The 27,987-nt window shown below is 46.0% G+C and overlaps 1 protein-coding gene across 1 annotated transcript in view; it reads right to left on the minus strand.

Annotated features, from left to right (window-relative positions):
* Positions 1 to 27,987, minus strand: part of TRPC7 (transient receptor potential cation channel subfamily C member 7) — a 158,265-nt gene that overhangs the window by 7,545 nt on the left and 122,733 nt on the right. The window contains exons 7-10 of the mRNA XM_004467395.3: positions 26,151 to 26,415; positions 9,802 to 9,997; positions 5,133 to 5,354; positions 3,065 to 3,145 (exon numbers count right to left, since the gene is read on the minus strand). Coding sequence (XP_004467452.1) covers positions 3,065 to 3,145; positions 5,133 to 5,354; positions 9,802 to 9,997; positions 26,151 to 26,415 — 764 coding nt within the window. The remainder of the gene's footprint in view (positions 1 to 3,064; positions 3,146 to 5,132; positions 5,355 to 9,801; positions 9,998 to 26,150; positions 26,416 to 27,987) is intronic.

A 27,987-nucleotide genomic window follows, 5' to 3' on the forward strand; every position in this document is an offset into this window, starting at 1 on the left:
AGACATACTGAAACCGCTGAAACCTAAGAAAAAGAAGCACAGCGAGCCTCTGAAGTCTGAAGGAACTGTCTTTCCTTACAGCAAAGGCCCAAATATAGTGGAAGGATTGATAGGCTTAAATAAACACCCAGAACATTACATTTAAACAATCTAGTAGATATACCGAAGAGACGAAAAGGAAACAGAAGCTTAGCCACTAAACACGTATGAACGACGGTGCCTTTGTCTTCTTGGAAACACTACAGAATTTCTCCATAGCAGGAGGCTGTCAGCAGATGCCCTCAGAGCGATGGTGTTCTGGGGATGACCTGGATAGTGAGATAGAGGGAGTGATGTGGGCTCCTCTTGTCCAGTGCCCATTTGGAAGCTGCTTTGGGAGGAAAGAAATGCAGCTGGGAAGGTCACCAGTGGGCGCAAGCGAACAGAAGAGCAAACATCAAATCCCTGCCCATATTCATGGTTCTGCTTCACCTTTTGTAGTCAGGTGATAGCAAAAGAACCTCTTCCTGGTCCTCACTGCTGCATTTCAGGCTCTTCCTAGTTACTGTAAAACACAGTTGTGGGGGTGGGGGTGGGGTGGATTCTAAGGAAGGTTCCGGTGCAAAACTACGAAGAGGAATAAGGGGGCAAGTGCTGGAGCAGTGACATGGTGGAAAGAGAGGTGCCTTCTGAGTGAAATGGAAACGGATGTTGGTTTAGCCAGCTGTGTGACCTTGGGCAAGTCATTTAACTGCTGGGCCTCAGTTCCCTCATCTGTTAAATGTGTTTAAAAGAAACCACCTCTCTCACCTGAATGCAGTGAGCCTACCCTGAGCTAGTGACTAGTCCAGTCCCAGCTGTCCTTTACTGTCAGCTCAGGTTTACTCCTCTCACAAGCAGTGATAGCCCAGGAAAATGCCCATGTTTAGCTGAGCAGGGTTGTGCAAAGTGCAAATGTGCAAATGCAAAGGTCTTGTTGCCTGGGCCTGCTAGCTGCTTTCACAAGACTTTTCCTCTGATGTTGACTGGCCCAATTTTTCTTTCTATTTGAATCAGTAGCCCCAGGCTTTTCCTGGTGGATTCACAAAATACAAGGTGAGCTATGCTTTCCAAGGTCACCGGTAGCCTGAAGCTGCAAACCAACCCATCTCTGTAATCACAGCAGGAGATTCTTGGGGAGATTTAAGGCATCAGGGACTCCATCAATGATGAGACTCATCTGAGGCAGCTTTTGAAAATGGTCTTGTTCATAAAGGATTCATTGTGGATTTAGGACATTCACAATCATCAATATTCCTTAATCTCTGTAGCTGATTTTGTTAAAAACCCAGGAGAGATCTGGGCTTAACCAGTTAGAGTGTTCTAGTTTATCTATACTTCTCTCTGAGAAGCTGAGAAATAATAATCCTTCTGCTGACCAAAGGTTTTTGGCGTATAAAATAACTCAAAGCAGGTCAAACTCGCCAGTCTCAGTTTTGTGCACAATTCCATATGAGTTTTATCCATTGTCAATTTTAAGCTGTGTCATCTGATCAAATTATACATGTTTTGAGGGATGAGATATTTCTTAGTTGTACAATTAAATTCTCCTAACTGCACACTGGCTTCTGAAATATGGATGAAGATTCAATTGAGACCTGTGTCTGGAAGATGCTAACTCTGTTATTTATCCCTTTGGGAAGGCAGCACCAGATGAAGCCAGCTAGTAAGATAGGGAATTAACAGATGGATCTGGAACCTGGCAAAGAGTCCACATGATCTCTTTCAAAAACCCCAAGATGGCTGCTGGAAGATCCACCCTGCCCCCCACCACACAATTTTCTGCCATTCAGACCACGATTTCCTCTGGAAGCCAGCAGAAGCCCCAGATATTCCCCGAGGACTTTATCATTGGGCCCTGCTGGGGAATTGATAGGTGGGGTAATCAATCAAAACAGCAAACAGCTGGAACTCCTCCCCTGCCATTAGCAAAGGGGTGGAATAATTAATGTTTTAAAAAGCAAGCATGAAGACCTCTTGCTCTCTTGCGTTTGCCCTGTCCCGGTGCTGATCCGAGTGCCTGTTCCTGCCTTCTGCACCCTGCGCTGGCCGTTTTTCCTCTGCCATGGTTGCCATACAAGTAAAACGTGGGCATTTAGAATCTATAGTGGGAAATTGTAGTCTGTAAATCAGCCCACTTTATCACTTTTCAGCCCCTTCCTCTCAACCTGGGACCCATGATCTGTTATTTTCTCCCATTTCTCTTCCCTCCCTACCTGAATAAATTACTGGCCTAACTCATCTGATGTGCTCTTGAAATTCATTTCTGTAGCATAGTCAAGAACCTGGACAAAATCCAGGTACACCACAGATACATCATCTGGGCCCAACGGAACTCTCAGGACAGCTTCAAGTTTACATCAGGTAAGAAACGATCAGCAGAGATAAAACTACAGATCATCAAGAAGTGGAAGGCAGAAAGAATGGCCCATTCTTTTAGAATCAATAGCCTGTAGTTACCACTTATCACTGGCTCTTGGGCTGACTCAAGCTGATATAGAGATTTGGCATTAATTTCCAAATGTGGTGCAAAGCTTTCAAGTACAAAAGATTTGTTACTAATTTTTAAAACAACAGGCTTTGCAGGCTGGAGGTCTAAGGACAGGGGCTCACTGAAGACATCAACATCTTCCTGGTTGCTTAAGATAGATACCCAGATATCGAATCACTCTGGGTACCCCCACTCTGTACACTCACATCCACCCAGCAGCCACTCCTGTTGGTGATACCTCCAGAATGGATGTTGAATCTCTCTGCTTTTCTCCATTGCCTTACTTACACCCCAATCCAAGCTACGGCCGGCTGCCACTGGGCAACATCCACATCCTTTTCATCATGATAGCCATCAAGAGTGGTCTTCTTGAAGCATAAGTAAAAGCGTACCATCTTCTTGCCGCCTTCTTAGGAAACAGAATAAAACCTACATGCTCATTGGGATCCAGCTGCTCTGAACCTGCCAAGTTACTTCCCTGGCCTTTCCTGATGCTCTCTGTCTCTCCAGACCCTTCTTCTTAATGGAGCCTACTTGTGCCCCAGTAGTGGTTACCTGGTATCTGGTGGGCTTGCTGAAAGTATTATTTGCCGTCAGGTTTTCGGAATTCCTCATGCCAGCCTGGTAGCGAGTCTTCTGGGGAAAAAATAGATATATACACACATGCATACATGCAGCATGTACAGATGGTGCTGTCCCTAAAAGAAGGACACTCAGGAGGCTGATATGCCCACTACTGCTTGGCCTCCTAGAACACTGTTGCTGGGAGCTTTAGTTCTCTAGGATCTTAGCAGGGGGTATTGTTTGGTCATATTTGCTTGGGAAGCTCTGAGTTAGACAAAGTCACAGGGGCGTCTTTCCTCCAGGAGTTCTCAGAAATTCTGCTATGTGAATGGCATTGAAAATCTCTAGGATGGGGAGATAGTGACAGGGAATCATTTTCTCAGGGGTCTTCTCCAGGAAACTTTCTAGCTACAGCCATTCCACTTCCAAGTCCACTATGGAGTTCTCCTTGCTGGCGTTCTGGCTCAGCTGGGCAGCTTCTAAGTCCCCAGGAATGCACCTCCCCAAGGACCTGTTCAAGGGAGAAGGGGAGGTACCACGGGCAGCCTCTGCAGGTGGCAGTGCTTTGCAGATGTGTCCAACACATTCTGAGGAGCAATGACCTGCTCGAGTGCCTGGCTTCCCTTGTATCAGGGGACATTATCTGAATCAAACACACACAATTTGCTTCTCCCGCACCTGCTGTCTTCTCTAGCTCAATAAACTGGATGCCCATGAGCCCATAACGCTAATGACTATGCTTGGGAGCTGATAAGCCTAAAATAAGAACAAGGCCTAGAGCAGCATTGTGCCTGGGAATTTCCTCCTGTCAGCCTTCATGTTACTCAAATGTGGCCAGTCTCGAAGCCAAACTCAGCATGTAAATGCAATGCCTTCCCCCCAGCGTGGGACATGACACCCGGGGATAAGCCTCCCTGGCACTGAGGGATCACTATCAACTACCAACTGATGATGCAACTGGAAAATGACCTCATATGGAAGGTTCAACATGGATCAGCGGAATATCCCTGTCTACATAAAATAACATGACTTTAAAATGCTGTTTGACCTAATGTAAGGGGGAAATGGAAAGGAGAAATGAGTTTATATGGCTACGAGTCTCTAAAAAAGAGTCTGGAGGCTGTCAGAAGGATTGCCCTTATGCACAACTGAGCAGAGTAAGAGAGACAGATAAAGTAGATACAACCCCCAGATATCGGTTCCTTCGAGGGCTAAAGAGATCCATGGGTGCTATGGTCATGGCCGATGGGGTTAACTGCCATGTCAGATGGCCCCTCTTTGGAACTGGTGTTTATGTGTGACGAATCTGGACTCAGATGGGATCTCTCTTCATAAGACTTTCATGCTAATGTGCTGGAGGTGCAGTTAGTGTCGGGGTTTAAGATATATTTAGGGGATTTGAATCTCTGGACTGACAATGTGATAGCCAGGTCCTGAGCCTCAACAGACTCCAGCACCTACAATCTGACTTATTGGGCTCACCACACTCAGCTAAGATGGAGTTGAAGAAGGACAACCACCACACCATGGAGCCTAGAGTGATTACAACTGAAAGTGGGAGGATTGCATCCAGCATCCAGGTGGAATCTGAGCCTCCTCTTGACATAGAGGTGCAATGGACACAACCAATCCAATGTCCACATAGAAAAGGTGGCATTGGATTGAGAAAAGTGGACATGATGGCTGATGGGTATGGGGAAAGGCAGGAAGAGATGAGAGGTGGAGGCGTCTTTGGGACATGGAGCTGCCCTGGATGGTGCTTCAGGGGCAATCACCGGACATTGTAAATCCTCACAGGGCCCACTGGATGGAATGGGGGAGAGTGTGGGCCATGGTGTGAATCGTTGACCATGGGGTGTGGGGGTGCCCAGAGATGTACTTGCCAAATGCAATGGCTGTGTCATGATGATGGGAGGGAGTGTTGCTGGGGGGGGGGGGGAGAGGTGGGGTGGGGTGGTAGGGTTCAACGGGACCTCATATACATATATTTTTAATGTAATATTATTACAAAGTCAATAAAATAAAAAATAAATAAATAAATAAACTGGATGCCACTTACCCTGAATTTGGAATTCAGCATGCCCATTTCAAGGTCGTTTTCACAGCTTTTGGCCTTAGATTTGCAGAGTTTTATGAGGCACATCTTGATTCTCATTATGAGATAATAAAATGATTTAGGACTTGGCACTAGATTAAAAGGAGCAGGTAGAGTTCTTCCTTCATCAAAGTAAGACAGCCAGAGCTTGGCCCGAGCAAATTTCCACTCTACATCTGCATCTTCCTGTGGGACAAGGGAAACAATGCACCATCAAAGGTCATGAATTAACAACTCAGCTAAATCTACAGAGCAGGGATACAGTATACAAATTCTGAGAGCAGATTTCTAAATGAACGCTGGGCAGTGGCTGATATGCTCCCTTACTATAGTGGCACAAGATGGGGAGTTTGTTTATGCTACAATCATATGCAATGAGTCACTCAAAGCTCTACACATAACCCCCGAGGACTCCACACCAGCTCATGCCACCCCTCCCTTAAGTTACCACCAACATGCTCCACTTGCCACTTATCAAAGAATTTTCCTCACTGCTGCTTAATCCATTCATTTTCTACAACTCTGCTCGCCAATTCACCAACCACCATAGCATCAGGGTATAAATCTTTTACAGCAGAGCTGCACCATAGATGACCTTCTTAGATGAGGCCAAATTGAATCAGAGTGGTCTTAAAGCATTTGACTGGAGTCCTTGTCAGCAAAGTAAAATTTGGACATAGATGAAGCCAGAGAGACAGGTCGCCATGTGACGGAGGACTGCCATCACTGTAATGCTACAATCTTTGGAGAAAGCTTAGCCTTGCCAACATCTTGATTTTGGACTTCTAATCTCCAAAATCATGAGATGGTAATTTGTTGTGTAAACCAACCCATTTTGTACTATTTGTTATAGCTGCATTGGCAAACTAAGACACCATGTGCCCTTGGTTAAGGGTCTTGAGTTTGCTCATCTTTACAATGGAGATAACACTGCCTCCCTCACATGGCCCTGAGACAGGCAGTGAGTATGCACTTGATGAATGGGAGGTTCCTTTTCCCACAGCCAATGGCCACACAAAGGGCTGGGAACCCAGCAAAGAGTGTGCATGAGGTTGCTATGGCATACCACAAGAGTATACGACCAGAACCAGCAGGCTTGACCATTTCTTTTTTTTGAGACCCCATTGGCACCTCACTTGGTCTTGCTGGGCACATCCTATATTGGTCTTTTAGAATGGGAGCTTTGTGGGGGTAGGGGTTTCTCCTGGGCTATCACAGGGACACCCCACTGGAGAAGGTGGGTGGTAAAATAGAGAGCATGGGTTCTGGAGCCTGCTTGCTCGAGTTCTGGCTCTGTTCCTTTCTAACTGTTCAACCATGGCAGGTGACCTAGCAGCTCTGGGTCTCATTTTCTTCTTCTCATAAATGAGAACAGTAATACCCACTTAAAGGACTCAATACATGAATAGCTCTTAGGAGTGTCAGGCACTTAGTAAATTCTCAAAAGCATTTTTTTTTTAGAAATTCCATAGCCTAGTGCAGTCCCTAGTGTTCACCCCTCATTCATTTAACAAACATTTATGGAGCACCTACATGTGCCTGGCATTGGGGATTTGGTGGCAGAGGAGACATGGATGATCCATGCTCACGTGCAACACACTATCTGGCCAATGATATGAGCACAGGAAACAAGTCATCAGCCAGTCTTTTACCCAGGGTTGTGCTAAAGGCTGTGGAGGGTCCTGGGTGTGAGGGCCCCCACCTGGTCTGGGGCTTATGAAAGGCTGCCCTGATGGCTGGTGTTGGAGCTGAGATCCATGGGGTGAGTAATCCTCAAACAGGCCCAGTGGGGTTGGTGATGAGTGGGAATCAGTCACTGGAAGTGGTGGTGAGAAGTGTAAACAACTCTTGAGAAAGTTGGCAGTAAAGAGCAGGAGAGAAAGAAGTTGAGAGTTGGGAAGTGAGCTTGAGGGAAGATTTTTTGTTAACTTTTTTTTTTTTAAGATCAAGAGGCTTATTTAAATGCTGACAGGAAGGATTATATTGAGAAGGAGAGGGCGAAAACTCAGGCAGAGCAGGGATAATGTGTAATGGCAGTTCCGGAGGATGCAAAAGAGAAGAGAGCACATGGGCAGGGCTGCCTCAGGTGGAAAAGGCCTCCCTGCCCTGGCAGTGCAGAGGGAGGGTGGCAGGTGCAGGTGTAGACAGGTTCGTGATGTGGACAGTAGGGTGCTAAGATTGATTAACTGAATAAATAAGTGTGCACATGGAAGAATTTCCAAATATTTATTTTATCACAATAAATGTGATCATGAATGTGTGGCATTTGTCAGTGGTACTTCCGATAGCACTTGCACATGAATCACCAGTGACCTGGGTGGCGAGGTGTGCTCTCACCTGACAAAGGAGATGTCCAGCACCTGGAGAGACAGGGGGCTGTGGCCCATGAGGAGAGTAGTGGCAGAGTGCTTTCTTCACCTTGTGGCACCACTTTGTGGTGGAATAACTTGGCATTATGAGTTGAGGGCCTGCCTTCTCCTGCCCCACACAGGTGGGGTTCTCCCGCAGGAATAATGTGCTTCCCATGCCACATTCATTTGGACCAAAGCCTGATCTGCTTGTTCCGCTGTGGCAGACTGCCCGGGGTGAGTGTGACAGAGACCCACAGACTGTCTAGTCACCAACTGGTTTTGTTCTACACATGGGGAAACTGAGGCCCAGAGGGGCAGGAAGGACTAGTTAGCAACAGCTCATCTATATGGGTGACCAAATACATAAACTGCTTTTCAAAAATATCTATTGTTTGTGCATTGACGCAGGGCTGCATTGTCGTGGAGGTGGTGGGTGGCACGAGGTCTGTGTGCTCTAAGGCTTCTCCATCCTGGCTCACTTCTTGCTGCCTTTGCTTGCACATCTATGTTCTTGTGGCGCTGAACATACCACAGTGTTTCTCATCTCCCTGCCTCGGCACATGCTGTTTCTACTGCTTGGGATTCTTTAATTAGGGGAGAGTATTTATTTTTTTCAATATAAGAAATATACAACTCTTTCTTGTAAAAGATGTACATACTGAGGTACACCAAGCAAATGAGAAAGTCCCCTTTGAAATCTCCTTCCTCCTTCACTCCATTCCTTAGAAGATGCCCAAGTCTTCTTCTAGGTCTCTTGCTCTAGCTTTTCTTTCTGTATATTCCCTTTGTATTTTTATGGAAATGAGATTTGCCTATGTGTATTTTTCTACAATTTGTATTTTTCCACTTAGCAAAATATTTTAGGATTTTTCCATGTCAGCACAAAAAGGTCTTTCTGTTCTTTCTTTTATTTTTTAGTTTTATTTTTCTTGTGGTACTGGGGCCAGGATTTGAACCTGAGACCTCATATGTGGGGAGCTGATGCTCAACCCTGAGCTATACTGGCTCCCTCTCTCAGTTCTTAACAGCTACATAGTATTTTAAAGTGTGACTATGTCACATTTAAACATTCTGCTATTGATGGACTATTTCCACGTTTTTCCTTTAAAGAACATCTCTGCAAAATGATATTTATGCATAGATCTATTCCCAGAATTGGAATTGTTGGGCCATAATGTTAGCACATTTTATTTTGCCTTTATTTTTCATTAATGTATTTTGCTTTATTATAGGTAAAACATTAATATGATCTATAGAGCATATAAAGGTATACACCCTTTCCTCCACACCCCACCTTTCACAGATACCACTGTCATGCATTTCTTGTGTCTCTCTCAGAGGCTTTTTAAAATGCTTATATAATAAAAAATGATTTTCCTTTTCTCCTACAGGAAAGGACACACTATACACATTGTTCCACAACTTGATTTTTTCCCACTTCACACTGTAACTTGGAGGTCTTCAATGAATGTCCTCATTCATTTTTACAGCTGCATAATATCGATGCAAGATAATCTATTTAACTAGATTCTGATTAATGTTCATTTAACGTGTTTTTAATCTCTTGTTATTCCAAATAAGGCTGAGATCAATAGCTAGTGGTTTGTGTATTTTAGATTTTGATAAATTGCCTCCTGCTACACTTTCTTGATCCCCTTATGTGTCTGGCAAAATTGTAGCAGTCTTTACACAGCCACCCAGCATCACCTCCGGAAGCTTCCTCCCCTCCCTTCTGCCCCGTAGTCAGTCGCTGTCCCAGTTTTGCACCTCCTGCACCTGGTGGGACTTCTCTGGTTGCACCGACCCCAGAGTATGGTGATTTGATGGTTGATGTGTCTGTTTTTCTCACTGGACTATGAGTTCCATGAGGGCAGGGACTGTGCTTCAATCATCTGTAAATCTCCAGGGCCCAGCCACTCTACATCTAGTAGGTGCTTAATAAATTTCGTGTGAGCAGTAGGGGCCATGGGTAAGAAACAGTATTTCTGATTTGCCATGTTACCTAATGATGTCATGAGGGGACATATATGAAAGAGGAAAGACTGGTGACCTGGTTCTCATATTCTTCCTGCTCTGATCGAACCATTTTGTGTGATGGTGCCCGCTGTGCCATGTGGCAGATTGACTGGAGACTCTTCTTGATGCAGTTCAGGAAGCATGCCTGCTGTTCTGCCTTCACATTTGATAGCGCACGGACTTCTAACATCACTACCCTCATTTCTGAAAACAGCAATGTAAATTACACCAAAAGGAAAAGAGCGTGTTCAATTAATTGGGCTTACCTCGATTTCCTGATATGAGTTGTTGATCATGGCTATTAGCATATTGAGCAGTACCACCACCATGGTGACGTTATAAACGCCATAGAGAACGTAGCCGATGTTCTCGATGAACTTGTGGTCATATTTCAGCACCACTGAGATCACTTCGGACAAGCCAAATATAGACCAAAATAAGGTTTTAAAACTTTCTTCAACCCTACAAGGAAACAGACAGTCCTTTCACGCAGTCTGCCCCAGGCTAACAGTTTTAAAAGCAATGTTGTCATTATGCTTTAGTGGTTACCATGGAGTAGGGCACAGGCTTGTTGGTGGTGCCTGTATTCTGAATAATGAGATACCCGAATTTCTAAGAATATTTTGAAAGAATATTATAAATGATAAGCTCTTTCTTTTCCATTTATTGGGACTCCTGGCTGTGGTATCAACTTGATCTTGCTTTGATTAATTAAACATTTAAAATTAAACACCAGGGCAAATGTTTGTTCTTGAGTGGTAGTAGCCCCAGAAAGCACCCTATTCTTTCAACAGTCTCTTGAGGGTCTCTTTTAAGACTACTCAGCCCCACGTAAAGGGGAGCTTTCGCTGTTACCCTGAGAAGTGGGTGGCAATAAAACCCGCGGGCATTGCTTGAGCCTCAGTGGTGCCTGGCACTTGCTGGGCACTTGACTCACGTAAGCCTCAGGATCGTCCTTGGCGATGGGCCACTTATTACCTCCATTTTACACATGAAAAAACTGAAGTTCAGAGACTTGAGTGCCTTTCCCACTGCATGCAGCTGGAAAGTGGGGTACAAATCCAGGTTTTTAAAAGCATGTACTTTTAACCACGATGCCTGGCTCTGGGTAGTGAGTGAGGTCAAGTCAATATATCAATTCCTCTACGCTGGGGCTGAACTATCAGGGACTGAGAGTGCTGAGACTGGTATGTCCACATTGTTCCAATTCACTAGGTAACTGCCCAGGCTTCACTCACCTGCTGGTCACTCAGGGTTGACACTGCATGTGCCTGGGACAGTTCAGCTAAGATCTGGCTTTTAGAATACTGCTCTGGGATCCTTTTGAGACTATGAAGTTACCAAAATTCATCAGCTTTAAAAATCAAATCCAAGCACATTTTACTAACTGCTATATCAGATTTATGACACAGAATTCAAACAGAAAGCTGTATTTTGGCTGGGTGGTTTAGAACATGCAGGTGTACCTGGCAACAGCTGAATGGCTAAGTGCAGTTGTTTTAGTTTGCATCCAGATTTTTGGTAGCAGTATGAGAAAGCACTTTCTTCTTCTTTAACATTTCAGGTTTTTAGCACCCACCCACAAATGGCTAGGATTAGCTAGTTCTCAAAAAAAAAAAAAAAAAAAAAAAAATCACCGTGTTTCTTAAGGATTGGTATTTATTTGACAAGATGTACAAAAATACTAGTACTCGTCATTTTGCCTAAAAATCCAAATCTGACTTGCATTAATTTTCAGCTCTTTTGAGTGTGAGAATGTGTGGGTATAGCTGTGTGTGTTTGTGTGTGTCTAGACAGCTCTTTGGCTCAATTGCTAGGCACCCCTGAGCCGGAAGAACTGATATTTGAAGTGGGCTTTTGTTATCATTGTTTTTAGTTTCTTTTAAAACTGTGAGTTTGGATCATGTAATTCATTTCCATGTTCATGAGAAGGAACTTAGTTGAGTACTGGGAAGTAACAACTGGGTATCAAGCCCTTATTTTCAAGCTCCAACTCCTATTGTTATCCTGAGAAGGGGGACAACTGCCTCCTCGTGTGAGGTGCAGCGTGCCGTTCATCGTGTGGGCATGATTCCCTGCTGGTACTGTCTTCCATGATGAAACAGTCTTCCGGTTTTCACTCTAGGGAAGAGAACAGTGGCAGAGGGGATGCCCGACCCCTGCAGGAGCCCCAGATCCAAAACTGGGAGGGGACGGCAGGACGTGGGCTCTCTGGCGGCTGTTTCCTCCCGCAGGGTCGAGGTCTGCTCAGCCCAGGTGAAAACCAGAGGACACACTGTCTGCGGGAGGGGTGGGGCAGACAGGGCCCAGGAGCACGTCCTGGCCGTGCTCGTGGCGTCGTTGCCACGGACAATCTAAGAAATGGACCATGCAAGCACCTGAGAGATGCTGTATAGAAACCCATTTTCCCTTTCTTCCCTTGGGAAAACCTCATAAACCCTTGGCTGCCACAAGTGAAGCACAGCAATTATAGAACATATCCAGGGAAAATCTTCTGAATTTTGATTAGGGACTATGGGCCTATATTCTGCAAACATTTTTTTCTCATTTGCTTCTTGCTATGGATTTTGCCAAGGAGCCCTGATTCATCTTTGGTGCCTTTTTTAAACACTCTATGTCAATAATCTGAATGAGGCAGAACTGGCCCTTGAAGCAGTGTGTGTTACAGTAAAATAATATTTATAGAGCCTTATTAAACCTCTCTTTTAGCCGCACCCCCCTCCCTGACAAACAATGTCCCTGGCCCTGACCTTCCAGGTCAGGGCAATTAACCTGGCTTGGAACACTTACCTGTTCCATTTGTTATCTGGCTTCCAGTCTTCACTATCACATACCTATTTCATTTCTATTCTATGGTTTAAAGATTAGCCTCTAAACTTGATCTCCAGGCAAATCTAATTATAAGAGGCTGGGATTACCAAAGTGAAAGCTGCCCGGCCCAGGGCGATAACCTGCTGCATCTGCCTGGGCAGGAAGAGGTCTCAGCCAAACTATGCATCTCTAACAATCTCTTCTAAGCTTTTTAAAGAGTGTTTATAGCAGGGGTTCTTAACCCTTTTTTGTTTCACAGACCCCTTTTCCAGTCAGCCCTTACTAAGTCCACACTATACTGTGTATTATTTAATAAATATATCACACACGCACCAACACGTCCCCACAAGAATAGTTTTTTTGAATTTCAATCCAAGCTCACGGACCCCTGGTTAAGAACCCCTGGTTATAGCCTCTCCTTAAGGGGTAAAATGAGTCAGGGTAATAAAGGTCTCCTTTAAAGAAAATGTAGTTTCTTTGGCCTGGATCATTCTATATGGCTAGACTGTTGTTTGGGTCTCTTGGTACTTTTATTTGTACCCGACCCTCTTGACATGAACATTCCATGGACTAGCAGAATAGCCTACTCTTGTTGTTTTGTTAGAGGGGGCATTATGGGCTGAGTTATCCATAGCTCAAACAATACAACTAAATATATTCTGAATGGAATTATTGAAGGGTTAAATGTTAAAAAAAAGTACATGGTCAGAAAACTAGAATAAAATATAGGTGGATGTTTATATAATTTGGGGCTAAGGGGAGGTGTCAGAAACTACAGATAAAAAGATCGAGCAATTTGAACACAAAACATTACTCATATGTATAAAAAATTAGGCAAAAGATCAAGTGAGGAAGCAGTTTTTATAATACGTATGACCAACAATGGGATGATGTATTTCTTACATAAAGAGTTCTTATAAATCAATGTGAACATGACAAACATCCCAGGAGGAAATAAAAAGGGGGAAAAGTCAATGAAAACCTGATGGTTTTTTTGGTGATGGAGCTCAACAATTTGAGATGCCATGTTGTGTAATATGTGGCAGGAGATAAATTAAACTTGGCCTCAGTGCCCTGAGTGGGAAAAAAATTGTGTTAACTTGACCTTGGAAGCCTACAATAATATATTCTCAGAGATAAGGCTGGCCTTGGAAAGGAGTCAATAGCACGTTACTGCTCCTGAGGGCTCTGGTGTTGGAGCCGTCCCCAGGGTCGCGTGAGGTCATCGACACCCTCTGAGTCATGTATTAATCATCACCCACAATATTCAGGAGCTATGGAACCTGGGGCACAGGGAAGGCAGCCAGTCACCAGGGCGGTCTGGGGCTGTCTTTCAGGAAGAAAGTATCTTGGAATTGGCTTACTGAGTTTCAGCATGAAACTGCTGTTTCACAGAAAGCTCCCACTATCGACTAGCTGGTCACAAGGCTAAATTCAGGTTCTTTACTAAGAGGGATAGCAGCCATTGGCTCTACCGCCTCCCTCCTCACCCCCAGTGGCCAACTACTGAGTTTGCCAGAGATTCTTTAAATTATGTCAATCCCAGGATACTTCAAAGAGGCATTAGGGAAGCCTACAAGAGCAAAGACCTATACCTGGATTCACCAGCAATCCCATGACTGGCTGTGTGAACTTGGGCATGTTACAAAACCTGTTTGAGTCTCAGGTTACTCATCTATGAAATGGGGATAATGGTTCCCATTTTGTTAAGTTGTTAAGATTACTAAGTGAGCAACCTGTGTATGAACCCCTAAAATGGTGGCTATTATTTTTACTTTATTTATGCATTTATTTGCTAAATATTTATTGAACTCCCATGTGCTGGGCACTCTTAGCAAGTCAGGAGGACACACTGGTACCCAGAACAAACACTGTGCTTGTGGAGATCTCTGTCCTTGTGGAGATCCCGGTCTAAAACCAAGTCCAATACGGTGAGGAGAGCGCCGTGAGCAAGGAAGCGCCACTTGCCTCTGCTGGGTTCAGGAGCACACCCAGCTCCAGCAGCCCCTCAGGTTCCCTCTACATGGGACTGAATGGAGTTAATAATTTGGCTGCTTATTGACTTTTTGAACAAGTCTCGTTTTCCTTTCTAGCTGCAGAGATCATTACAAACCCTTGATTTCATGCAAATCCTCTTTCTGATTTCACCAGCCCATGCTGTCTTTTTATATTTGACTCTTGGCTTGCAGGGGAAGGGACTGAAGTTTCGTCAATAGGCCACCCCAGCACAAGAAGTGCTTCTAATGAAGTAAAAGAGAAAGTGCCTGTGCGTGATGTTGAACAGACTGGTGATTCACCCTCCTCTTACTGGGTGGGTGTATGTGTATATGTGTGGGGGGGAAGGTTGGGGCTGATTTGTCATGCACAAAGCAGGGACGAGGTAATCAGTTCTCTACCAGGTCTGTCTCGCCTGGATAATGGGACTTTAATAACAGGTTGCCTGAAGAGGCAGTTGTGTATGGGCCTCAGAGCACACACCAGTTAACAAAGCAAGGATTTGAGGCCATTGTTTTGAAAACTGCTGCCTCTTCAGAATGCCAGGGCTCCCTCCCTCCCAAGCCATGACTCCCACCCCCCACCACTGAACAGTTCAGTTCAGTTACCTACCCAAATCTGCACATAGCAGGCTAAAATTAAGCAGGAGGATCAGATCTTGAAAGGTTGTTTCTCCAGTTCAAAAGACAATAGCTGGCACGGTGCTAGAGTTCTACTGAAACAGAAACAATGGCCCGCCTGCCACCTGAGCCGGGGTGATGGAGGTAGGTTTTTGGAATAGAGCAAGACCCCATCGGAGGGCTGTGCATCTCCAAGCCCCAGGCCCAGAGGCAGAAAGCAGTTGGACCAGGTCCGAAGGTCAGGGGAGAGTCAAATGGCTGAAGAAGTCTGAACCTCACCCCTGCCAGGTTCTAGGCTCAGAGTCACCTCTTGGTGATTGATTTAGATAGTCTAGAAGTGGGAGAGTCTGATGACAAGAATTGATGCTGAAAAACTGGGCTGCACCAGGCTTGGGCAGCCCAGATTGATTTATACTGATTCATACTGAAGGTCAAGCTCTACTCCTAGTGGCTTGGGAACAATTTGAGGGCAGAAGCTGTGTCTTCTTCACCCTTGAAACCCCAAACCTAGTACAAAGCCCGGCACACAGAAGGTGCTCAATAAATTCCATGTCTGTCGAATAAATGAATGCACCCCTGATTCCCATTTTGACTCCCTGTTCCCTGATTCCGGTGGTGAGGTAGGGCTTGGTGAGGCAGTCAGAGTGCAGGTTCAAGTCACATGTGGGACTATTCACCTTTGGCCAAATAATAGCTTCCCTGTGCCTCTTTTTCTTCTAGCTATGAAGTGGGAAAACGACTGTCTTTACTTCACAGGATTGTTGGGAAATGCATAAAATACTGCCTGGCTATAACAAATGCTCAATCTATGTTACTACTTTTATTACTAGTATTAGATTTTCTTCTCCCTTAACTGCAATAGGCTCCAGCATCAAGCTGAAAGATGCTTGCTCTCTACAACCGATTCCCAGCAAAATCCTTAAAAAATATAGATCTGATCATGTCCCTCTCCTTTACTGCCTAACAGTCAAGGCCCTGCCCTGGAGGCCCTGTGTGACCAGCTGCCCCTGCCTCCTGCGGCCCTACTCACTGGGCTGTGTCCCCGCCGTGCAGGCCATTCTCTGTCCTGCATCTGGCCCGCTGCTGTTCTCTCTGCTGAATGCTCTTCCCCTCGCTCTCAACATGGCTGCACCTTTCCATTTTCTTATCCTTTATGTCTTAGGCTGAATGTCAAGAGCTTGCCAGGCCTCCATCTGTGAAGGAGGCCCTCTTCTAACGACTCCTTTGTACAGCATTTTTATTTCTTGGCTAGTTCACAGCACTTCTTCCCTAATGGTCCTGTTTCTCCATTTGTTTATTTCTTTTTCTTTTTTTGCCTCTTCCCCCTCTGAGTGTGTACCCCATGAGCCCAGGGCCTGCTGACTTGCTCCTTTTCTGTCCCCACTGCCCAGAACAGTGCCTGGCTTAATGTGTCAATGAATGAATGCTGGGAGACTGAGCACAGGGTGACTTGGCCTGCCTCAGGCCTTAGAACTGTCCCTTTTGTTAATAACCTCTAGAGTTAATCCTGGATAGTCCAGTTTCCTGTTACCTGGTTTGTTTTGAGGACTGACATGGTTTAAAACTTATTTTTGTCCTAGAATTGAGCTTTGGTGAATAAAAAAGATAGAGATTTCTTCTCTTTAAGATGCCTATGGTCAGTATGAGAATGAGATGCAGGACTGGGGGGTAGTGCCTGAAAATTGTGCTTTATAGACATTTTCTGTGGGTCATGAAGTCTTTTCCCTCAAAACTTTGTGAGCTGTCAGCCTGTACCAAAGGCTCAGAGGTAGCAGGCTTTTAAACCCATGCCATGAATAAACATGAGGGTATAAATAAACATTACATGACAGTGGAGTGTCTGCTGTAACAGGCTTAATTGTTCTTCTAAAGTAGTCCAGGGACGTGGAGTTGTCCTGGGTGGTGCTTCACGGACAATTACGGGACATTGTAGATCCCCCCAGGGCCCACTGGATGGAACGTGGGAGAGTGTGGGCTATGATGTGGACCATTGACTATGGGGTGCAGTGATGCTCAGAGATGTACTTACCAGGTGCAATGGATGTGTCACGATGATGGGAGAGAGTGTGGCTGTGGGGGGAGTGGGGGGTGGGGGCGGTGGGGTTGAATGGGACCTCATATTTTTTTAATGTAATTTTAAAAAATAAATAAATAATAAAAAAAAATAAAGTAGTCCAGGGAAACATCTATATTTTAATCACATGTTGGAGAGTTATGCAAAGTTAAGAAATGATATTGGATCCAAACTATTTAGTGATACGTAAAGGTCATTTCCAGATGCTCAGCTTCTTTGAGCCTGATCTGGGCCCTATTATACATGACCAAATGCCTGACCTGAATTGTTTAGAGGAAAGGTAGGGACTTTCAAAGTATAATAAATTAAAAAAAGATGATTAAACTCAGCATGTGGAGCTTTTGTGTCAGTGATGTCTATATTTCAACACTGACCCTGATCCTGGGAAAAATCTGTCCTCTGTAAGGCTGACTGCTCATCCTTACCTGCAAACACGTGCAGCATGCTCTGCATGAGGAAAATGGCAGTAGCCCCAAGATCCTATTATGCCACAAGGTAAACTGTCCCTGATTTCTCTCTCTCTCTCTTTTTTTCCTATCTGGTTGCATCATTGTCTTTTGGGTGTGTCGCTTTACTGCGTGGGTCCTGCACCTCTCCATGCCATGCAGGTCTGAGAGGCCTTTTTTCTTTTTTTATCGTGAGGTCCCCAGGATCAAACCTGGGTCCTCCATATGGTAAATGGGACCTCAATTGCTTGAGCCACAGGCACTTCCCTCCCTGGTCCTCTTAACAGGCCATTGGCTATGGTGGGTCTTAAAAGGGCATGCGACACAGCCCACACTCGACAGTCCCCAGCAGGGCCTCCTCTGCAGCCAGATCCTTCCTGGGGGCAAAACTCTTTGCAGTCAGGAGGTCCCTCTGGTCTGTCCTGGTGTCTCTGGTCCTGTATGGCCCCTATGGCTGTCTTCCTTTCCCTTCCTTGGGTGAGAGAAATCTCAGGCTCTTGTCCTCTATTTGCACAGCACAATATGGCATTTTTTTTTAAAGCTAAAGAGCCTGTTTTACCTCTGCAGAAAAGTCTCCATCCTGAGCTGGGGCTCTCCTCCTCAAGGCTACCCTCCCCTCCTGCCACTCCATTTCCTTATAGCTGGACTCCTCTCCAGCCTCTGGGAAATGGGTTTGAGTTTGGCATCAGCTCTGATGGGTGTGGGCCCTGGGGCAAAGTCAAAGCCCCTATCCTTTCCCTGACTCACAAAGGACACCCCCCCACACACACACACTTTCGACTCCATGCCCCAAATCCTTTCAGGGCCTTCCTGTTGTCAAAACCCCGGGAATTTCCATGCCTCCTCCCCTCACAGAGCCTACATTTAATCCACCGCCAGGCTCATGCCTTCATCCCCTCACTTCTCTTCTCCATCCCACAGGCGCCAGTCCCACGGCCACCCCCTCAGAGCAGGTCCGCAGCCTGCCTCATGTGGCTTCCTGCCTTAAGTGTCTAGCAGCTCCAGCGCAGCTCCCTTTGGAACTTTCTTTCAAGTTCCTATCTTTCAGAACATTTTCTCAAGTTGTAAACATGCCCCCATTCCTGTGATTATTTGATTAATCACCTGCCTTCCCAAGTGGTCTGCCAGTTCCAGGAGGCCTGGGTCTGTTTTTGCTCAACGCTGAACCCCTAGCGCCAAGTTCAGGCTAAGCGCAGGCCTCCACTCTTACCCCTCCCAGCCTATCCTTCACACAGTTGCCACAGTGCTTTCTGAAGGAAAATATCATCATGCCTTCCTCCTTTTAAAAAGGCCTCAGCAGAGAGGTTAACACTCAACAGCAATTTATAAAGCCCTTTACAGCCTGGTTCCTACTGGATTTTCTGATTTAATCTTCTGCCATTGCCTCAAACTCTTGTCCACTTACAGTTCTCCAAAAATGCCCTGCCCCTTTACACCTTGCCTAGGCTGACATGCCCTTCTAGTTATCCTCTAAGACCCTCCATTTGGGGTTACCCTCACCACAAAGTCTTCCCAACTTCACTAGGCGAAGTTTAGTGCTGTCAAGAACTCTTTCACGATGACATGTGGTCTAATACCTGCTGTTTTCTTTTCTGAATCCCCCAACTTGTCTATGTGCTCCTCAGAAGTGGGAAGTTTGTTTTATTAAATATGGCCCCAGGGTCAAACCCAGAACTTGGCACTGAGCAGCCACTAGATACATGTGTGCAAAATGAATGAGCACACTTTGGAGTAGAAACTTGCTCTACCCAGGGGAGAATTGTAGGCTACATATTTAGGAATGAGATGTGGAATCATAGGGTTTTCAATGATAATTGAAATTTCAAGTTAGTATGCTACTCTTTAGAAACAACTGAGCACTTCCACAGGAAGGTGATCCAACTTTTTGTGAGAGTCAGCCTCCTTCTCAGGGATTATGCTCCGTGGTGGGAGTGGAACTCCCACTCTTGGGAATTTCAGGTCAAATGACGGAGGAAGGACTCCGAGTCATGCAGATCCTGTTTTGAATCCTCTTACTGGCCCTGTGACCTCTCTGAGTCTCAATTTCCTGGTGGTACTATCTGTGTCATCCCATTGTTGTAGAGCTTAGATGAGAGAGCAGAGGCCTAAATTCAGCGTAAATGAGGTGTTCAACAAATGGGAGCAGCTTCTATGATGATCCTTATTCCTGTTCCTTACTATTTACTCTGAAAGGACATGAGGAGGCTTGATTTCAGCTCTAAACCAGTATGTGAAGCTGAGCCCTGAAACTTGGGCAGTGCACAGTAGGCAGGGAGGTGTAAAGGCAGACTGGGCTGTGTGTGGACAGAATTGTAAGGCTCTTCTCCCCCAGCCCCTCAGCCCCTCTGGGGTGGCTGGAAGGAGAAGCTGGCTTTGCGATGGCCGGATGGGCTGGGCAGGGCTGAATCAGTGCCTCCTGTGCAGGGGAGCACATGAATCCTCCCTATATAGAGTGTGGACAATTTTCTAGAACTGCCATGGAAAGTAGATGCTTCTAATTTTGCCTAGCACAGCTGAAATGCCTTCCATTAAAATGACTCCTGGGGAGACACAACCACCTTAGGAGAGGTGTTATTTTTCATTAGAAAATGTTCAACCCAGCTGTGCTGTGAATCTGATTCCACAACATCCTATAGAAATGATCTGCTGGGATTGTCTTTTGAGGGATAGGACCTACATCTCATCTCCAAACAGAATTAAGTGGGGGAGGTCAATTTCACCCGAAAGGGGGCACAGGTACCTGTGGGTTGTGTTAGTTCCTCTCTGGGTCACCTCATTGCCCCCCACCCCTCCCATTCTTCTCTGTGTGCCCGCCTGCCAGGGCCCCACCGGGGACTGCGAATGCCATCCTTTTCCTCTCCATTCTTAGCCAGTTGGATTTCATCTCTGAGCCAAGGACTTTGTTTCTCTTTTTCTAGCACTGTAACCAGAGTGCTGGAACCCCAAAGTTTCCATGTAATCTTTAAGCAGAAAGTCCTTGCTTTATGGAATAAGTTTATTTCATTAAAGTTGACGACAAAACAAACCTCCAAAAGGGAGATTCTATTTGTCCTCTGACTCCCATAAGATCTCCCCTATAACAACAAAATCTTGAACAGTCTGAACTGAAAGGTTTTCTTTAAGACTTTCTGAAAGGAAATGCTTTCTTAGACAAATTTCTCTCCACTTCCTTATCCATGTCTTTGGATACTCTGATTTTATTCTCTGAGAGCATAAAACTGATCCAAACACCTTACCTTCCTTCTCTTGGTCATTTTCATTTTCTAACAGAAGTTCCTTGGAGATAATGATCTGCCAGCAGGTCACAATCTGCCACGCTCAGATAGGTTCCAGTTCACCAGCCAATGACCTGTGCACATGCATCCCTGCTCCTCCCCTTCAGGCCAGCCCCTGACACAGGAGTGGCTGTGAAAAGTAAGCCAGGCCTCTCAGAGAATTCTTGGTTTTGAAGTGGAAGGAGTGGAAATATTGGGAATTGCTCAGAGGATCTGACTCCGGGCCTCATTCCACTTTAGATGTGGCTACCTATTCAGTGGCTTAGTAACTTGTACATGTGCACAAGGCCTGAAATTCTAACAATTAAGATACTCACTTTGGTGAACAAGCTCCTTTCTTTCTTTTTTTTTTGGAAAGGCACAGAACTGAGAGTGAATGGCCTCAGTCTCCCACCTGTGTAGTGGTGAGGTTGGGTCAAATGAGTGATTCTCACCATGTGGCCCTAAGGTGACCTGTATCCAATCCCCCAGTAGCATGTGAAATGCAGATTTCTGGGCTCTATTCTTGAACTACTGTAATTAGACTCTCTAAAGGCTGAGACCTAGGAAGTCACAAGTCTAACCTTTCCTCCCCAGGTAATTCTGGGGTAGTTTGAGAACCACTGATCTCAATTAAGGCCATCTATGTTTATTTACACCTTGGGCTGAATTAGTTAAACCTGTCTATTTACTTGTAACCCTCTCACTGAGGTCTGCTGAATGGAGGGAATGGGAATTCCAGAGTGGAGAGGGAGATAGGCCATTCTGGAACTGGGAGTTAGGGCAGGGCTTAGCAAAGGGTTGAGGGCCGGGGTCAGTCCAGGTCACAGACAAATGTGGCCTTTTCCAGGAACAAGCACAGTCTCTGACAGAGTAGGATTGGTACTGGTCTCTGCCCCTTCCTCACTAGCTGGGTGACTTCTGTAATCTTTAGTAGAGTCTGTAATCTTTAGTAGAGTTTTGTAACATTCAATCAGAAAATATATGCAAGGTGCTTAGCAGAGTTCCTGGCACATCCTAAGTACCAAGACCTGGCATATAGTAAGTACTTAGAAAATGGTAGCTATAATTATAATAATAATTATTAATGTTAGCTCTTCTTGAAAAAAACTTACCTGCAGTATGCCTATTCTAGGAAAAAGCTCTCTTCTTCTGTTTCCTTTTGTACCAGCATGTCTACTCCCTCCCCTTTGGGACAGTACTGTGACTCAGTGGACTCAGGTGGGACTGGTTTGTGAGCGAGCCTGGGGGCTGTACCTGTAGAGTGAGCAGGGCTCTCAAGAGACATCTTTCTATAGGTTCCTAACAGCTGAATTTCAAAGTAGGCTCCTGAACAGTACTAAGGAAACCAAGCTGCTGCTTAGCGTGGCAGGGGTGGGGTTCAGGGATCAAAGGTGTGTGTGGGGAGAACACCTGCAATGTGCTGCAGCTCAACTTTCCCTTCTGAAGGATTGAGTCTTCTGACTCTACAGAAACAGATGACAGGCCCCTGTGTTATCCCACAAACTCAGATTTACACAGACAGGCCACTCCTGGGTGGGCCTAAGGGAAGATTCCACACTGGAAAGAATAGCCTGGGGATGCGCTGCTGTGGAGCAAACGTTCTTGAGTTTAGGATCCTTGGACATTATCATCAGCACAGTGTGGACTCAGAACAGCCCCGAGTCCCCTCAGGTGCGAGTCTCATTCATCTTCATGTGGCTTTTTTATTATTAAAGATCCTTTAGGGGGAGGGTGTGACACGCTCCAGAGAGTAGGCAAAAGGTAAAAGATGGCATTTACAAAAATCCATTCTTTCCTCTCCACTTTGCTGCTCTATTGACTGTTTTCCTGTTCAATCAAATCCTATTCACAGCTGTGCATCCCATTTCAGGAACTGCCAAGGCGATAAATACCCTGTCCTTTCTTCACTGTGCTTGCTGCCTCCACACGTTCCCCCATCCTCCATCCCAAAGGCCTGTGTTCGTGTGTGCATGTGTGTGTGTGGGGTTTGTCTTTGATTGGGTCTCTCACACCTCCAGAGTCTTCATTCAGTTCCCAGGTCATGGGACCAGCCAATTACTTTGCTCTTTTTTTTTTTTTTTAAGGAGAAATTGAACCCAGGCCCTTGTGTATGGGAAGTCAATCACTGAGCTACATCTGTTCCCCAATGACAGTTGTTTTTTCTTTTGTTTGTTTGTTTTTAGGAGCTACCTGGGATCAAACCCGGGACCTTGTACATGGGAAGCAGGCACTCAACCGTTTGAACTACATCTGCTTCCCTGCTCTTTTTTCCTACTTTTGCCTTTCTCTATGACTATTCCTGATACCAAAGACCATCTTCTTTGCTTCCTCTTGTTAGTCCATAGACTAACTGCTTATGTACCAGGAGCTGTCTGGTACAGCTCTGCTCTTAGAACATGACCTTCTTCATTTTCCTGTGTGTCATGGCACTGGCCTTCCAAGGGCTTGCGGGCGGTTGATACAGGTGCCCATTAAAGCATAGGGAAGAGGGGTGGCATTGGATGCCAGGGCAGTAGAAATGGGACCAATTTCCTCATCCTCAGATTCCCAGTCTATTGCTTGCCCCACTGCTTCGAATCTGGCTTCATTCCTCCTGTTCATTCCCTCATTCTTGTCCATGAACCATCTAGTGAGTGAATGCTGTGTGCAAGGTGACATGACAGACTGGCCACGGAGGAGGAGGAGCAGGGCCTGACCACTTGGAGGAAGAGTCTTCGGAACTGTCCGACATCGCCATGTTCAGTATCAGTGCATCCCAGGCGAGCAGATACCTGAGCAGATCTAGAGCAAATTTGCTCATGGGTGAGTCAAGCTTATTCCATCCCTTGAACAGTTAATCACTGGGTATTGGATTGATGACCAAGAGGCCCAACTGATTCAATAAATGCACTTGGCCTGAGCTAGCGGACAGCCGGTAAGTAGGGCTGCTGCCCAGAGCTGTACCAGTACCTAGGTGTCTTTTCTTTCAGTCTATCACCCCCCTTCTCCTCCTTCTCTAAGTATCCTAGTTTTAGAGCTGGAAAAACTGAGACTCAGGCAATTTAAGCATTTGCTCAAGACCACACAACCAGGAAGAGGCAGAGCTGTGACCCAAACCCAGTCAGTCTGACCCAGGGTAGCCTGCAGGCTGAGGGGTGGAGGCAGACATCTCTCAGGTGCAATTCTCAGCATGGAGGCAGGCACCTGCACTCTGTGGACACACAGATTATGCCTTCTTTCCCTCAGAGAGTGAAACTTCTGCAGTTCGGCAACCCCAGGAGCTTGCCCTTCCAGGTAGTTTCAGCTGGGTTGGGCAGCCTAGTCCACGATTCCGAGCTGAGCAGCCAAGGCCTCCCTGCATTTGGTCTGGGTTATTAGAGTATCTTCTCTTGATGGCTGATTTCTCCAGAAGGGTAAGGTGAGGCCCTGATGCGTGGTGGGAATTTCTCAGCAAATGTATACAGGTGAGGCTCAGAGCCATTTCCACTGGCTGGAAAACTTAAATTCCAGCCACTCAGGCTTCCTCAGGACAAGTGTCAGAAAATGCTTAGCCCTGTTGGTCCCAGCTGCTATGCTTGTGGCTTGTGAGCTGGCTCTTTTTCCAAGCTTTCCAGTTCTCAAGATTATGGGCAGGGGCTTTATGAAGGCAGGAAGTTTTGGGCCTGGGTTGGCCTGGGGAAGGACCTAGACTGGAAGTATTTCTGTGCTTCAGACAGTTTACATAAACTACCTCATTTATTCATAAAGAGATTTATGGGGAAGCAGATGTGGCTCAAGCAGTTGAGCTCCTGTCTACCACATGGGAAGTCTGTGGTTCGGTTCCTGGTGCCTCCTAAAGAAGACAGCAAGCTGGTGCAACGGGCAGGCATGGCAAGTTGGCACAACAAGAGACACAAGAAGAAAAACATAATGAGAGACAACAAAGCAGGGAGCAGAGGTTTCCGGTGCCTCCTAAAGAGGACGAGCAGGACAGCAAGCTGGTGTGACAAGATGATGCAACAAGAGACACAAGAGGAAAAACATAATGAGAGACAACGAAGCAGGGAATGGAGGTGGCTTAAGCGATTAGGCGCCTCCCTCCCACATGGGTTTGGTTCCCAGTGCATCCTAAAGAAATAATTAAGATGAACAGACACAGCAAGTGCAAACAATGAGGGGGTGGGGAGAGATAAATAAATAAAAAATAAATCTTAAAAAAAAAAAGATTTATGAATAAGATGGGAAGTATTCTTTCCATTGTACAGACAAAGACACAGAGGTGTGGATAAATCAGGTAACTTGACTCAAGGTCATCAGCTGGTAAATGCCGGTGCCAGGATATAGGCTCAGGTCTGCCAGCCTCTCACTATACCACTGCTCAGCGCTCCTGGTGACCCCTCAGGAGATCACCTGGCAGCAGCCACAGAGAGGAGGAGGTTTGGGTCTTCCTGGAGACAGGCTCAGTGAGTTCCATCACCCCCTCCATGGTGCTCTGCCTGCTCGGCCAGCAGGATCCCCTGCAGCGGCTTCCTTTGCCCCCTATGTCAGCTGACCTGACAGCACCTTGCCTCCCACCACAGGCTTCCTACCTTTCTGGGCTGGGCCCTCTCAGCAGTTTAACAGTTGCTGCTGGAGGCACACGATGCTGCGGGACTCGCTTGATGCCCCGGCACCAGACTGCCCAGTCAGGCATGGAGATACGCTGACCTGCACCACTCTGCTGGGTGGCGATGGCTTCCCCAGGGACTGGCCTGGAAGTGTAGGTGAGCTGATGTCCTGTGGGGTGAGCCTGACTAATGAGAGACAGCAGATGGGAAAGACATGGCAGACAAATTCTCGTCTATTTCTCACCATGATGGGCTATCCTGTGATGTGGTATCTCCATGCGGTTTCCTGGCAGAAGCCTCTTGAGACCAAGGTGTGTGGCCAGGTCAGTGACACACCTTGTATTCGCTTCCCCGCCTCCCATGCCTCATGCCCCTTCCCCCCATCTTATTTCCCTGGGATTGCAACCCTCCCACTCCAACAAAGTGTTGGCAAGCAGATTTTGCCAGAGGGCTCTGTCTTCTAGGGAACACTGGCTAAACCAATAATCATAGTAATCTTAATTCCTCCCATTTACTGAGGGTTGACTGTGTGACAGGTTAATCATCTCATTAACTTCTCACATTATCCTGATGAAGTCGGTAACAGTATTATCCCCTCTTAGAGATAAGGAAACCAGGGTTCTGAGAAGCTAAGGAACATGCTCCTGATCACACAGCGTTTAAGTGGCAAACTAAGAATTTAACTCAGCTCTTATGTCCTTCCAACTCCAGAACCTGAACTTTAAGCCATCCTTGAATAAAGGGGCCTTTAGCCTTGAGAAATATGAAGGAAACCTGAGTCTGCAAGAGACTCCCAATGATTCTTGGGATTGGAGAGAGCCCTTGGGGCGAGCCAGGGGATACTCACGTTGTAAACGCTGGGTTGTACTTCGCACCTCGGTAGTAAGAGTAGAGGTTGAACATTCCAATCATGAAGGCCACAAACACCATGATGAAAATGACCATGAACTTGAAGATATCTTTCACAGTTCTCCCCAGGGAGATCTGCAGGGGTCCAAAACTCTCATTGGCTGGCAGGATGTACGCAATGCGAGAGAAACTCAGCACGACGGCTATGGCATAAAGCCCTTCGGATATGATCTGAGGGTCTGAAGGCCACCACTTGTCCCTGGCTAAAAGACAACAATCTGGGTTACTCACTGGAAAACAGGATGTGCTCTGGAAGAGAAATGGGTTAAGCATCATTAGAGGTTTCCAACTTCATCCCTTGCCATTCTTGCCCTTGTCCTGAAATGAATCCCGATATACTGAAGATGCCACCCTTCCCCTGGCATGTGCTGGGGCCCTTCCCTCACTTCAAGGTCTTTTTCATTCACGATTGTCCTTTGGGCTCTGCAGTGACACCTCTTTCAGGAAGATTTATGTGACCTCCCACAGGCTGGGGCAGGAGCCCCGATCCCCTCTGTGCTCTCACGGCATCCTGTACACTCCTGCCCTGGCACTCACCACACTGCTTGCTCTTTTGTCCTCCTTACCAATGTTTGTGCCTCACAGTGGGTGCTGTCCCATTCACTTGGGAAACAGCACCAGGAGGTGGTGAGGAGGAGCATGGAGTTGGATCAAGACAGACCCGAGGTTGAACGTGGCCTTTCCACTCACTGACTGTAAGACTCTGAGCAAGTCCGTTAATTTTTGGCACCTCATTTGGGAATAGTATAATCAACCTCATAAGGCTGTGGCGAAGATGAATGTGATCATAAATGTAAAGTGCTCAATAGAGGGTCTGGCAATCTCAGGTGTTGATGAATATTTATATCTCTCTATATTTAAAGACTGAATGAAATCCTCACCACAAATTTAGAGAATAGACATGAATCAGACAATTGAGCTCACATGGGGACCAGGAATCTGGAGTCTGGCCTGAGAAAATGCCCAGGCAGTGTTTGGGAGGGCTGTTCCCTGGTAGAGCTAAGGTCGGGTGAGTGGTGGCCACTTAGCCAGGTGTGCCAGAACAGCCTTATGCCAGATGAGCAAGAGTCCTGGGACCTGTCCCCAGCTGGGGAGACTCTACTTATAGTCAGCAGTGGAGGCCTGAGCTGCCCTGGGGATATTCCTATAGCAAAAGCAAACCTGTAAAATGTTTTATTACAGCACTAGTGGTACAAGTAGCAGCATCTATCATTAATAAGCTGCTGACGATGTGTCAAGCAGATAGTGCTTTTCAAATGGGGGTAGTACCTCCCTCCTGGTGGAAGTGTGCTCGGTTGTCTTCGGTTGTCACAATGACTGGGCAGGGGTACTACTGGGATGCTAATATCCTGCAGTGCTCTAGACAGTCCCACACTGTGAAAACTGCCCTGCTGAAAAAGCCAATAGTGTCCCCGTGGAGAAATGCTGAGTGAAACTTAAATTGAGAAACACTGAGAAACCTAAAATTAGTCCTTACACTTATATTAGCTGTAATTTTCACTGCAGTCGTGTAGAGTAGATATTATTATTGCCACTTTTAAGATTGGATTTGGGGTATGAGGTCCTTTCCAGAGCCTGGTAAATGCAGATTGCAAGGATAATACATAGCAAGTCTTGGCACCCCAAGGGAAACGGGAGACAAAGAATGTTCTTTATTTCCAAAGCTAGACTCTGAAATAGTTATAAACTATTATAAATAGTTACAATAATAAAAGAACAGTAAGAAGCCTTTAGTAAGGGAAGCCAGGCGTCTATTTGCCACAAAGTTTCACATA

The sequence above is a fragment of the Dasypus novemcinctus genome, chromosome 2 (genome assembly GCF_030445035.2).
Source record: "Dasypus novemcinctus isolate mDasNov1 chromosome 2, mDasNov1.1.hap2, whole genome shotgun sequence".
NCBI classification, from domain to species: Eukaryota; Metazoa; Chordata; class Mammalia; order Cingulata; family Dasypodidae; genus Dasypus; species Dasypus novemcinctus.